Source organism: Salvelinus sp. IW2-2015, linkage group LG4q.1:29 (assembly GCF_002910315.2).
Source record: "Salvelinus sp. IW2-2015 linkage group LG4q.1:29, ASM291031v2, whole genome shotgun sequence".
Lineage (NCBI taxonomy): Eukaryota > Metazoa > Chordata > Actinopteri > Salmoniformes > Salmonidae > Salvelinus > Salvelinus sp. IW2-2015.
Genome location: NC_036842.1, coordinates 72,343,013 through 72,356,789, shown reverse-complemented (window position 1 = coordinate 72,356,789; position 13,777 = coordinate 72,343,013). Strand labels below are relative to the sequence as shown.

The 13,777-nt window shown below is 41.6% G+C and overlaps 1 protein-coding gene across 2 annotated transcripts in view; it reads right to left on the bottom strand.

Annotated features, from left to right (window-relative positions):
• The window catches only part of bmal2 (basic helix-loop-helix ARNT like 2), a 40,060-nt gene extending 26,519 nt beyond the window's left edge, over positions 1 to 13,541 (bottom strand). For both annotated transcript variants that reach the window (XM_023985623.2, XM_070443097.1), the window contains exon 1: positions 12,816 to 13,541. In XM_023985623.2, the coding sequence (XP_023841391.1) occupies positions 12,816 to 12,873 (58 nt within the window). In that variant the 5' untranslated portion in view covers positions 12,874 to 13,541. The remainder of the gene's footprint in view (positions 1 to 12,815) is intronic.
• Between the last annotated feature and the right edge of the window lie 236 nt (positions 13,542 to 13,777).

The window sequence follows — 13,777 nt, the reverse complement described above, 5'->3', positions numbered from 1 at the left end:
ACAAAGAGAGAGATTCCCGTTCTGGACTACTGCAACTCGCTGTTGGCTGGGCTCCCTGCCTGTGCTATTAAACCCCTACAACTCATCCAGAACGCCGCAGCCCGTCTGGTGTTCAACCTTCCCAAGTTCTCTCACGTCACCCGCTCCTCCGCTCTCTCCACTGGCTTCCAGTTGAAGCTCGCATCCGCTACAAGACCATGGTGCTTGCCTACGGAGCTGTGAGGGGAACGGCACCTCCGTACCTTCAGGCTCTGATCAGGCCCTACACCCAAACAAGGCACTGCGTTCTCCACCTCTGGCCTGCTCGCCTCCCTACCTCTGAGGAAGTAGCTCCGCTCAGCCAGTCAAAACTGTTCGCTGCTCTGGCACCCAATGGTGGAACAAACTCCCCACGACGCCAGGTCAGCGGAGTCAATCACCACCTCGGAAACACCTGAAACACCACCTCTTTAAGGAATACCTAGGATAGGATAAAGTAATCCTTCTAACCCCCCCCCCCTTTAAAAGAGTTAGATGCACTATTGTAAAGTGGTTGTTCCACTGGATATCATAAGGTGAATGCACCAACTTGTAAGTCGCTCTGGATAAGAGCGTCTGCTAAATGACTTAAATGTAAATGTAAATTAGGGCGGATTTCAAGTTTTCATAACAATCGGAAATCGGTATATATATATATTTTTTTACACCTTTATTTAACTAGGCAAGTCAGTTAAGAACATGTTCTTATTTTCAATGACGGCCTAGGAACGGTGGGTTAACTGCCTTGTTCAGGGGCAAAACGACAGATTTTTACCTTGTCAGCTCGGGGATTCAATCTTGCAACCTTACAGTTAACTAGTCTAACGCTCTAACCATTGCACTCCACGAGGAGCCTTCCTGTTACGCGAATGCAGTAAGAAGCCAAGGTAAGTTGCTAGCTAGCATTAAACTTATCTTATAAAAAACAATCAATCAATCATAATCACTAGTTAACTACACACGGTTGATGATATTACTAGTTTATCTAGCGTGTCCTGCGTTGCATATAATCGATGCGGTGCGCATTCGTGGAAAAAGGACTGTCGTTGCTCCAACGTGTACCTAACCATAAACATCAATGCCTTTCTTAAAATCAATACACAGAAGTATATATTTTTAAACRTGCATATTTAGCTAAAAGAAATTCAGGTTAGCAGGCAATATTAACCAGGTGAAATTGTGTCACTTCTCTTGCGTTCATTGCACGCAGAGTCAGGGTATATGCGATAATAATAAACGTTTTCTTTTCGAGATGATAGTTTCCGGATTCGACCATATTAATGACCTAAGGCTCGTATTTCTGTGTGTTATTATGTTATAATTAAGTCTATGATTTGATAGAGCAGTCTGACTGAGCGATGGTAGGCAGCAGCAGGCTCGTAAGCATTCATTCAAACCAGCATCTCTTCACTGTGCTTCAAGCATTGCGCTGTTTATGACTTCAAGCCTATCAACTCCCGAAATTAGGCTGGTGTAACCGATGTGAAATGGCTAGCTAGTTAGCGGGGTGCGCGCTAATAGCGTTTCAAACGTCACTCGCTCTGAGACTTGGGGTAGTTGTTCCCCTTGCTCTGCATGGGTAACGCTGCTTCGAGGGTGGCTGTTGTCGATGTGTTCCTCGTTCGAGCCCAGGTAGGAGCGAGGAGAGGGACGGAAGCTATACTGTTACACTGGCAATACTAAAGTGCCTATAAGAACATCCAATAATCAAAGGTATACGAAATACAAATCGTATAGAGAGAAGTAGTCTTATAATTCCTATAATAACTACAACCTAAAACTTCTTACCTGGGAATATTGAAGACTCATGTTAAAAGGAACCACCAGCTTTCATATGTTCTCATGTTCTGAGCAAGGAACTTAAACATTAGCTTTCTTACATGGCACATATTGCACTTTTACTTTCTTCTCCAACACTTTGTTTTAGCATTATTTAAACTAATTGAACATGTTTCATTATTTATTTGAGGCTAAATTGATTTTATTGATATATTATATTAAGTTCAAATAAGTGTTCATTCAGTATTGTTGTAATTGTCATTATTACAAATTTTTTAAATATATAAATATATATATTATTATTTTTTTTAATTTTTTTATTATTATTATTATTATTATTATTTAAAAAATATTTTTTTTAATTTTTTTTWATATTATTTTAAATCGGCCGATTAATCGGTATCGGCTTTTTTTGGTCCTCCAATAATCGGTTTGGTCCTCCAATAATCTGAAAAATCATATTCGGTCGACCTCTAGTAGATACAGCTCCTGCAGTCCTGGAACCGTTCATTAACTTCTCCAGACAAAGAGGGCTAAATCGTAAAACTCATCTTGGACTAACTTTGTTAGCTTGATAGCTAGCAGCTTAGCAGCTCTGTCAAGCAGACCTCAACCTGTCAGTTAAGCGGGACTCCAGGACAAGAAATGACGGTCTTAGCTGTTAAAAGTTACCGGCGTCGCGGAATCCATGCATAAAACATTTTGGCATTTATATTTAACGAAGATTGGTTGTTTTAATCAAAAATAACAAACCAGAGTGCACAGCTGAGCACTATGCTGGAAACACAATGACGTCTCTGCGTACTCTGATAAGACGAGGCTGAATTACACACACATAACCAGTCAAAAGTTCGGACACACCTACTCAGTCAAGGGTTTTTCTTTATTTTTACTATTTTCTACATTGTAGAATAATAGTGAAGAGATAAAAACTATGAAATAACACATATGGAATCAGGAAGTAACCCCAAAAAAAGAGTTAAACAAATCAAAATATATTTTATATTTGAGAATCTTCAAAGTAGCCTTGATGACAGATTTGCACACTCTTGGCATGCATTTCAATTAACAGGTGTGCCTTGATAAAAGTTCATTTGTGGATGTTTTCCCCCATCTTAATGCGTTTGAGCCAATCATTTGTGTTGTGACAAGGTATGGGTAGTATATTTTGGTAAAAGACCAAGTCTATAATATGGCAAGAACAGCTCAAATAAGCAAAGAGAAACGACAGTCCATCATTACTTTAAAACATGAAGGTCACTCAATGGAAAACATTTCAAGAACTTTGACAGTTTCTTCAAGAGCAGTCGCAAAAACCATCAAGCGCTATGATGACACTGTCTCATGAGGATCCAGAGTTCTCTGCTGCAGAGGATAAGTTCATTAGCGTTATCTGCACCTCAGACTGCAGCCCAAATAAATGCTTCAGAGTTCAAGTAAGACACATCTCAACATCAACTGTTCAGAGGAGACTGTGTGAATTAGACCTTCATGGTCGATTTGCTACAAAGAAACCACTACTAAAAGGACATCAATAAGAAAGAGAGACTTGCTTCAGCCAAGAAACACAAGCAATGGACATTAGACTGGTGGAAATCTGTCCTTTGGTCTGATGAGTCCAAATTTGAGATTTTCTGTTCCAACCAAGTGTCTTTGTGAGATGCAGAGTAGGTGAACGGATGATCTCCGCATGTGTGGTTCCCACCGTGAAGCATGGAGGAGGTGTGATGGTGTGGGGGTGCTTAACCAGCATGGCTTTCACAGCATTCTGCAGCGATACGCCAACCCTTTTGGTTTGCGCTTAGTGGGGCTATCATTTGTTRTTCAACAGGACAATGACCCAACACCTCCAGGCTATGTAAGGGCTATTTGACCAAGAAGGAGAGTGATGGAGTGCTGCATCAGATGACCTGGCCTCCACAATCAACCCGACCTCAACCCAATTGAGATGGTTTGGGATGAGTTAGACCGAAGAGTGAAGGAAAAGCAGCAAACAAGTGCTCAGCATAACTCCTTCAAGACTGTTGGAAAAGCATTCCGCATGAAGCTGGTTGAGAGAATGCCAAGAGTGTGCCAAGCTGTCATCAAGGCAAAGGGTGGCTACTTCAAAGAATCTAAAATCTAAAATCCATTTTGATTTGTTTAACACTTTTGGTTACTATATGATTCCACATGTTATTTCATAGTTGTGATGTCTTCACTATTATTATACAATGTAGAAAATAGTACAAATAAAGAAAAAGCCTTGAATGAGTAGATGTGTCCAATCTTTCGACTGGTACTGTGAAACAGGATAATCAATTTGACCTCACTGGGACTTAAACGCAAGGCAAGGCATTACTCCCACGTTACAGAACATTTAACCTTTCCACTGCTTTTCTGTATTTAATTATTAGCCAGGTTCCTAAGCAGCTAAAACACGTATATCCACTAAAACGGGGGTCAAAAACAGCACCCAAATGGATTAGGTGTAGTAACCATCTACATGCAGGTAAAATGTGTGAATGTGAAAACAGTGTAGGCCTACAAGGGTGGTCTAATTAAGCAATAAGGCTTGAGGAGGTGTGGTATATGGCCAATATACCACAGCTAAGGGCTGTTCATAAGCACGACACAACGTGGAGTGCCTGGACACAGCCCTTAGCCGTTGTATATTTGCCATATATCACAAACCCAAGGTGCCTTATTGCTATTATAAACTGGTTACCAACATAATTAGAGCAGTAAAAATAAAAGTTTTGTAATATCCGTGGTTGTACGGTCTAATATAGCACGGCTGTCAGCCAAATCAGCATTCAGAGATCGAACCACCCAGTTTACAATGACATATCGATTGCAAGTCAATCGATATTTTGCTATTCGTCTCACAACAAGTCTTGCACTGCAATATAGACAGTTGCCATGGGGAATCGTCCTTGCTATATGCTTCAGGAGCAATAAATGTGTTTGACACACATGAAAACCTGAATACAGTGTCTTGACCTGGGTCTTGATAGACATGGGTATAGATCATGATAGACATGGCTATAGATCATGGGGATCACTAATCAATACTAATCACTGATCGATAAATTATTTTTGTTACTTTAGAAGCATCCAAACTAGAATATGCCTTAAACAAATGAGTAATAATATTAGATTTTTATATGACGACGTCATTGGCTGAGGTCAGTTGGAGGCACGCTGGGGCGTGTTCATTAGGACACACTGTAGGAAAATGACCCTGACCGCCCCCTCAGTTTCCATCTGTGGGCATCAGTGTGACCAGCAAGAGCGTATGAAAACGATACCATAGCTTTCATGGATAGCCAGAGACAAAGAATTGCAAAACACCCCAATTCCCTTGACTTACTTGTATTAAAGGTTAATCGTCACGTAACCAAAAGCTTTTTTAGCCACAGTTATTCACAGGACCAAGATCTTAGATAGTCTGTGTTTATACCCACAGTTGTATTCCTTGTCATTATGCCTTTGAAAGGCTATTAAAACAATACCTTCCCTTACTGTCTGACCAGCTATTGACAGAGGGTAGTTTTAACCCTGTCTAAAGAATACAGGCTCTATTTTAACAAACCTAACATAATGGTAAATCCAAGCGCTGGCACTCTAGGTGCGGGGGTGTCAGAAATATTATTGCTATTTTCACAGCCGGTATTATAAGGGAAATAGCTGGCGGTGGCGCTAAAGGGATGGGTTTTGATTACTAAACAAGTTGTAGATGTGATGAGGGCTTGGCAACTCACTGACCAATCAACTCGTCCCATGGCTTAACACTGCATGCGTATGTCTCAAGTTTTCTAGGTTATTGACAGTCTTTGCATTGTCATCAACCAATTCGGCTGGGGGCACAGAATATTTTCCTCCTGGTCCATTGTGGATTGATACTCCAGTTTATTAAATAGCATAGGCTACAGTAACAACTAACAGCAGAAGAAAAGAAAAAAACATTTCAGTTTGCGCAATAGCCTATGTTTGGAGTGTTGGCAGTCAACGTTGTAATAGGCTTCAACGAGCCTGGCCTATCCTACGTCTCAACGCATCTCACTTCTAAAATCAATCAGTTTGGAAGAGCGCATCTTTGGGAACCGGATGAGAGGCACTCTTTGGAGATGGACACATGAACAAGCTAAAATGAAGTATGGAGGTAGGAATAGGTGTATATGTTATAGAATGAAATATATTTTCAATTCAAGGCACTGACGAATTAACATATTTTATACAAAATACTAGGCTCCTGTCAATTGTTGCCAATGTGTGAGGCAGATTCTCAACAACAAAAAATCTGTAAATCAGACAAGCGGCTCTCTTTGAAAATGGGGATGACAGCCTACCTGAACAAGCAAAATTAAGTATGCAGGTATGTGAATTGTGCATAAAGCATGAGAGCGCAAAAACTCAAATATATATATATCACACACACACATATATAAAAGTATGTTGACACCTCTTCAAATTAGTGGATTTGTCCATTTCTGCAAAACCGGTTGCTGACAGGTGTATAAAGTTGAGCACACAGCCATGCAATCMCCATAGACAAACATTGGCAGTAGAATGGCCTTACTGAAGAGCTCAGTGACTTTCAACGTGGCACCGTCATAGGATGCCACCTTTCCAACACATCATTGCTAGACTTTCCCTGGTCAACTTTAAGTGCTGTTATTGTGAAGTGGAAAAGTTTAGGAGCAAAAACAGGACCACCAAGTGCTAAAGCACGTAAAAATCGTCTGTCATCGGTTGCAACACTCACTACAGAGTTTCAAACTGCCTCTGGAAGCAACCTCAGCAACATAACTGTTCATCGAGAGCTTCACGAAACGGGTTTCCATTGCCGAGCAGCCGGACATAAGCCAAAGATCACCATACGCAATGCAAAGTGTCAGCTGGAGTGGTGTAAAGCTAACCACCATTGGACTCTGGAGCAGTGGAAATGCGTTCTCTGGAGTGATGAATTTCGCTTCACCATCTGGCAGTCCAACGGACAAATCTGGGATTGGCGGACGCCAGGAGAACGCTACCTGCCCAAATGTATAGTGCCAACTGTAAAGTTTGGTGGAGGAGGAATAATGGTCTGGGMCTGTTTTTCATGGTTTAGGCCCCTTAGTTCCAGTGAAGGGTAATCTTAACGCTACAGCATACAATGACATTCTAACCAATTCTGTGCTTCCAACTTCATGGCAACAGTTTGGGGAAGGCCCTTTCCTGTTTCAGCATGACAATGCCCCCGTGCATAAAGCGAGGTCCATACAGAAATTGTTTGTCGAGATCGGGGTGGAAGAACTTGACTGGCCTGCACAGAGCCCTGACCTCAACCCCATCGAACACCTTTGGGATGAATTGGAATGGCAACTGCGAGCAAGGCCTAATCGCCCAACATCAGTGCCCGACCTCACTAATGCTCATAGCTGAATGGAAGCAAGTCCCTGCAGCAATGTTCCAACATCTAGTGGAAAGCCTTCCCAGAAGAGTGAAGGCTGTTATAGCAGCAAAGGGGGATAAACTCCATATTAATGCCCGTGATTTTGGAATGAGATGTTCGACGAGCAGGTGTCCATACACTACATGACCAAAAGTATTTCAAAGCACTCAGACCATTTAAAACCCCTTTATTCATAGGCTACTTGCCTATAACCGGCCAGGATAAAAAGACAACTATGCAATACTGCTAAATCAACCTTGATTAAGGGGAGGGTAGGCTATGCTTGATTTTTAATCAAATTAAACTAAATGGGGGAGGAACCAGTCATTTTTTTAAACGTTTATATATACACGAGAATCACCGGCACAAAAGGCGCATCTCTCCTTCCATGGGCACTGGGAGTTATTGCTGGATAGGCTGTGCTTCCTCTTCTTCTGTGGATTTTATTAGCCGGTTAGCAACCAACTTTAAGGTGCATTACCGCCACCAACTGGACTGGAGTGAGGACCAGAGACAGTGAATGTCTAAATCCTACCCAATATTCTCATCTCTCTAAGGAAACAAAATACATAACTAAATACTACATCCCCTGAAAAATTCCCCAACAGTTCATTTACGCTTGGCTCTTCAACCCCARACTCCCCAAATCTAATAACAATCAATCCCTTTCTCAAACATATTTCTGGCACTGAAATAGAACATGTTCCACAGTCTCCATCTCCTCCTGACAATCACACCTCCCAGTCTGATGCTTCCCCACCACTTTCAATGTATTATTTAGCCTTGTGTGTCCCAGTCTCAGCCTTGGGACTACACTTTCCTCCCTTCTCCCTCGGCCTGAGGACCTCCCTGCCCCCACCTTTTCCTGGATCTTATTCTGGTGTCTTCCACAACTCTTGCCACTTATTTTTAACCACTGTTCTTATTAATCCCTTGGCTTCTGCTTTACTGATTGACAATTCCATTTCAACATTTGAATGTTTAAGAGCCTGCTTGGCAATAATATCCACTTCCTCATACCCCTCTACTCCCACGTGAGCTGGTACCCAGAGGAACATCACAAATACCCCATCTCTTTCACCCTATACAAACACTGCAAAACCTCATACAGTACACCCTGTCTGCTCTGAGACATTAATTTAAGCTCATCAGTGCTGCACAGGAGTCAGGGAAGATGACTACCCTGTTTGGCCTCACCTCCTCCACCCACTCCACAGCCAAGAGTATTGCCAACAGCTCCATTGTGTAAACAATGATCCGTTGCTTTTTTCGTCATTGCCAACATAAACTCATGAACACTAAAATAAAAGCTGCTCCTATACTCCCTGTTTTATGGTTCTTTGATCCATCTGTGAATATATTCAAGAATTTCCCTCCCATACAACCCCAACTCTCTCACCATGCAATTGCCAATCCACCCAAAGCATGTATTCAGATTTTGTTCATGTTCCCAGCACTTTTTTGTAGGCTGTGTAACCTTACGTCCTTGTAGATTTGCCGATATGTCATGGCTAGCTGTTGTCTTCTTAAACGGCATCTCTCCCAACTCTACCTGCATCGCTGCCACCGGGGAGGTCCTGAGTGATCCACAACATATTCTTAGGGCTTGGGCCTGGATAACATCTAGCTTTTTTAAAGATTTCTGAGCGGCTGATCCATATGCTATACTTCCATAATCCATGGATGACCTTAACAGCCCTATATATAATTTTCAATTACATTCTATCTGCCCCCCACTCCATTCCGGAGAAGCAACGCATCACATTCAATATTTTATTTCCTTTGACATCTACTCTGTTAATATACTCTGCCCATATKATTTGAGCGTCAAACCAGACCCCCAGGAACCTAAACCCTCCCACTATCTCCAGATTCCTTCCATACAACTTCAAGTATATTTCCTACCCAACCTTCCTTCTAGAAAAAAACTGAAAACTTGAAGCCCCACCTGAGGGACCACTGCTCAACTTCCCTAATTTCTTCTTGAACTCATCTGGCTGTATGAGTAATATTTCTCCCTCTCTTCCACAGTGCTCCATCATCCGCAAACAATGACCTCCCAATATCAGGTCTCACTTGAGAGAATATATTGTCAACTATAAAGGGAGAACAACAAAGGACTAATGACACTTTCCTGAGGGGTACCATTATCCACCTCAAAGCTTTCTGACAGAGCTCCCCAACCTCACTTGTATTGATTGCCCGAAAAGAAAATCCTTTATCCAGTTAAAAACCCTTCCTCCAACCCCCATGTTATCCAGCTTGATAAGTAGGTCTTCCTTCCACATCATATCATAAGCCTTCTCTACATCAAAGAAAACAGCTACCACCACCTCCTTATTTGCTTGTTTCTTCCGTATGACTGACTCAAGGCACAGTACAGGATCCATCGTTCCCCTGCCTTTCCTGAACCCACTTTGATCTGGTGACATTAGTCCTCTACTCTACAGAAAGTAAGTCAGCCTTTCCGTTATCATAACTTTACATATGTGAAATGTCAACACTATCAGCCTATGGCTTGAAAGAGTAGTAGGGTCTTTCCCAGGTTTCAGTATTGGCACCACTACCGCCTGCTTCCAACTTCCAGGCAGCTTCCCTTCCTGCCACACCTTATTGTAAAGGCCCAATACTTTCTGCATTGTTTTGTCACTGAGATGAGCTATCATGATGTAACACATATCATCCTTCCCAGGAGATGTTAACCCAACTTTAGCTAATGCTCTCTTCATCTCAGCCAACGTAAAAGGGCCATTCATTGTACCCCCACCATCTCGCTCTGATCCAGGACCCTGGATGTTCTCCTCTTACCCTCTCTCTCTCCCACGCTGCCCCTCTTCTGTCAGATTATTTGAGCTGTGCACCTTCACAAATGCCTGGGCTAACATCTGACTTCTCCATATCTCTCACTGCAACAAACTCCTAATTTTTCAGCACAGGAAGCTCCCAATATCTTCTGATCCCACTCATCCTCTTAATCATCCCCTATACCTCTCCCACAGGAGTGGTCCTGCCTATGTTTCCACAGAACCGGCACCAATACTCCCTCTTAGCTGTCCTAACGATCCTCCTTACTACTGSTTGTGCTTGTTTATACTGAATCAGGTGCTGGTAATTATGGGACCTTTTCAACATTCTGAAAGCACTGTTCCTACTCTTCACTGCTTCTCTACACTCCACCAGGGTACTGCATTACTCTCTCTCCCCTGTACCCATAGGAATCACCTGCATTGCGGCCCCTACTATTGTGTGCTTCTGCTCTCTAAATCCATGCCATTATCAACTACATTACCGTTGAGACGTTTTTATATAACGCCACATTAGATCGGCATGAAATTGTCACTTTTGCCCTTGTTTTTAAGGACACACCTCAAATATTGTCACCCCTCCCACCTCAGCAGAAGTGAGCTGATGTTAGATAGGTAAATTGGCGAACCTTGCATTAGGGCTGGAAAATGCCAAAGTGACAGTTTTTAGATGACAACATTTCAAACAAACTTGCGCTTGACACTTGCCCTAGGTCTCAAGGACTGTGTGTGTGTCTATAGCTGTTTGATAAAGCATATGCAGTGTGTGCAAGCATCCATTATGGTTCTGAGCCATTGTATGGAGGCAAAATGGCTCCATGTGACTTGATATGATGTAGGCTACTCTGACAGGCAAGGCGGCAGATATCTAAGTCTAACATATTCACCACACAACTTTGTCAACAAAACTACAGTTTAAGAGCATATGAATGTTGAATATTGTAGCCTAAACAATGTTGTAATTCTGTAAATTAGTGCACAAGACTTATTGAGACTAGCTTGAGGGGAGAGAGAGCACAACATAATCAGGCCTAGAAGAGTTGCTGTTTGACCTATATAGGCCTATTGCATAACTGTCACACCTCAGCACTCAGCCTGCCCATAACACACAGACAAGGAACATCTTTATGAAATGATCGAACAGTGAATTTTTTCTAATATACAGATGATGAAAGACCATACAGTGTCAAAACAATTCAAATACAGGCCATGCTATCATTATTTTCTCTAGTCCTTAAAAACTGTATTTTGTTTTGGTGATTTCAAATCAAATCGTATTGGTCACATACACGTGTTTAGCAGATGTTATTGCGGGTGTAGCGAAATGCTTGTGCTTATAGTTCCGATAGTGCAGCAATATCTAACAAGTAATACCTAAAAATTTCTCAACAAATACCTAATACACACAGATTTAAGTCAAGGAATGGAATTAAGAATAATAAATATATGGACYAGCAATGTCAGAGCGGCATAGACTACGATACAGTAGAATAGTATAGAATACAGTATATACATATGATATGAGTAATGCAAGATATGTAAACATTATTAAAGTGGCATTATTAAAAGTGACTAATGTTCCATTTATTAAAGTGGCCAACGATTTCAAGTCTGTATGTAGGCAGCAGCCTCTGTGCTAGTGATGGCTATTTAACAGTCTGATGGCCTTGAGATAGAAGCTGTTTTTCAGTCTGTGTGTGTATATTCACAGCTATTAGGGGCTTAAACGTGGAAAACTTTGCCTCATATTTATGTTTAGGCCTAATTTAATAACATATTTCCCTAAATACATGTTTTTAAAAAGTATTATCAACAAATAGCCTATAGTATAGGGCAATGTAGGCCACTACTGAGTGCACTATGGTTGCACAACCACTAGGCTCTCTCTTTACCACAGTCATCAGGCATACAATAACGATTGAAAAAGTTGTTTTTCTGCAATATAAATGTTACACTCGTTATTGGACTGTTTGTTAACGGTAACTGAAACGAAGTAGGCCATCTTCAATTAACACTTCAATAATGGCAGGGATATAATCACACAATTTACTMCAAGTAACAAACACAAAATGCAACCCAAAACTGTTGTATTTTCTACATTTGTAGCAATCAGACAAAAAGTAGCCATACCATTTTGGCTACGGCCATGGCCTAAATATCAGGCTATTGTTTTTGGTATAGCCTTTCGTTGCAAAGATTAATAACATAGGCCTATATGTAGGCCCATCAAATTAAAAGTATAACTTTTAGCTTATCAACCACATGCATATCTTCCTACTTGCTGCAGCGTATCTTTAGAAAAATTACCCCAAATCATAAGCCTACATCATTTTTTATCGCTTAGTCTGAATTGTAGCAGATTTCGAACCTAACGTTGACAATAGAGGCCTGTAGGCTACTATGGACTAACATAGCATAACATAGCCCGACCCACGGTAGACTATAGCGCACTATGCTAAGCTATTCAAGGAAACATGTACTATTAGACGTGTGTTCTTGCTACAGTTGCCGACAGTATTCATAAACCTCGACGGCGATACATAGTAGCTACCTAGCTACCTAATTCGCCTACATTGTCAACAGGAATACCGTAGTGTAAGATTGCTCGACTGATCTACTGACCTAGTTTTGGATAGGGCGCAGAGGAGCTTTGGCCAATCATTGAGACGTTTGCATAGTTCCCCATACCCCTCTGCGGCCACTTTAGAACGAGCATTCACTTGCGAGTCGACACAGGCCGAAAAAATAACACCAGTAGAAGCTAACAGATATAGTGGGTGTCCTATAATGTGATTTACCTGTCTGTTCCCCTGTCGCTCTGTCACCGCCGCCAGCCGCTGKATTCCTTGCCGACATGGCTGGAGCCGGTACGCCGGGGCCCAAGACTCCAATGCATGTGGATAAGGCGGTAGTATTGGATAGGGAGGAGGGGGGCAGATTGTGTTGTATAATTGACTGATTTATTCTTCCAAGGGTGGAGCGATCGGGGACACAAAAACGCGAAAGGAAAGTACACGGTGTAACCGGGACACAACGTAACCTACAAATCCGTGAACATGCGGAAGTGGAGACACAGCGTCCATCCACCGTCTGGCCAAAGATGGTTTAGTATGGTAGGCATCACTGCACTCAAATCACCCATTAAAAAAGCACGGCTCTTCACGGATTTTCTTGCTAAACCGGGGTGAGAGAGGGCATAGAGAGAGATAGTAATGGCGCCTTTTTATAGGCGATAACTCTGCCATGGTTCGTTGGACCAAGTCTATGAGACAAATTAATGGCGTTTTGTAGTTTTTTGGGGAATAATCACCGAAACTAATGATTGTGGTAAACACAGGCTTAGGCGATACGTTTTGTTCTTTGACAATCTTTATGAGCCAATGTCGCTTTTTGTGAAATTTGAAGAATGTATGTAATAATACAAATCACATAAAAGCTTCATAAAGGTCATGTTAACTGACGGTATGTCATAGAACAAAACGTATATACTATCCTAAACCTGTGTTAACCTCAGACCTTATTTTCGGCGTTTATTCCAAAACCCTATTCTTTTGGGATGGCTGAACGAACCATAGGCGAGCTCTATAGTGAATATTACGAAATTAAGGTCACGTGATCATGAGCTAAATTTCAAAATAAAAGTTTCCCAGAATTTTTTTCACTTAATTTACAGGAAATGTTTCTGATTTAAAATCCCAAAATCATAGTTTAAAGTGACTTAAGCATACATTTATTGAAGGGAAAAAAATGACATTATTGA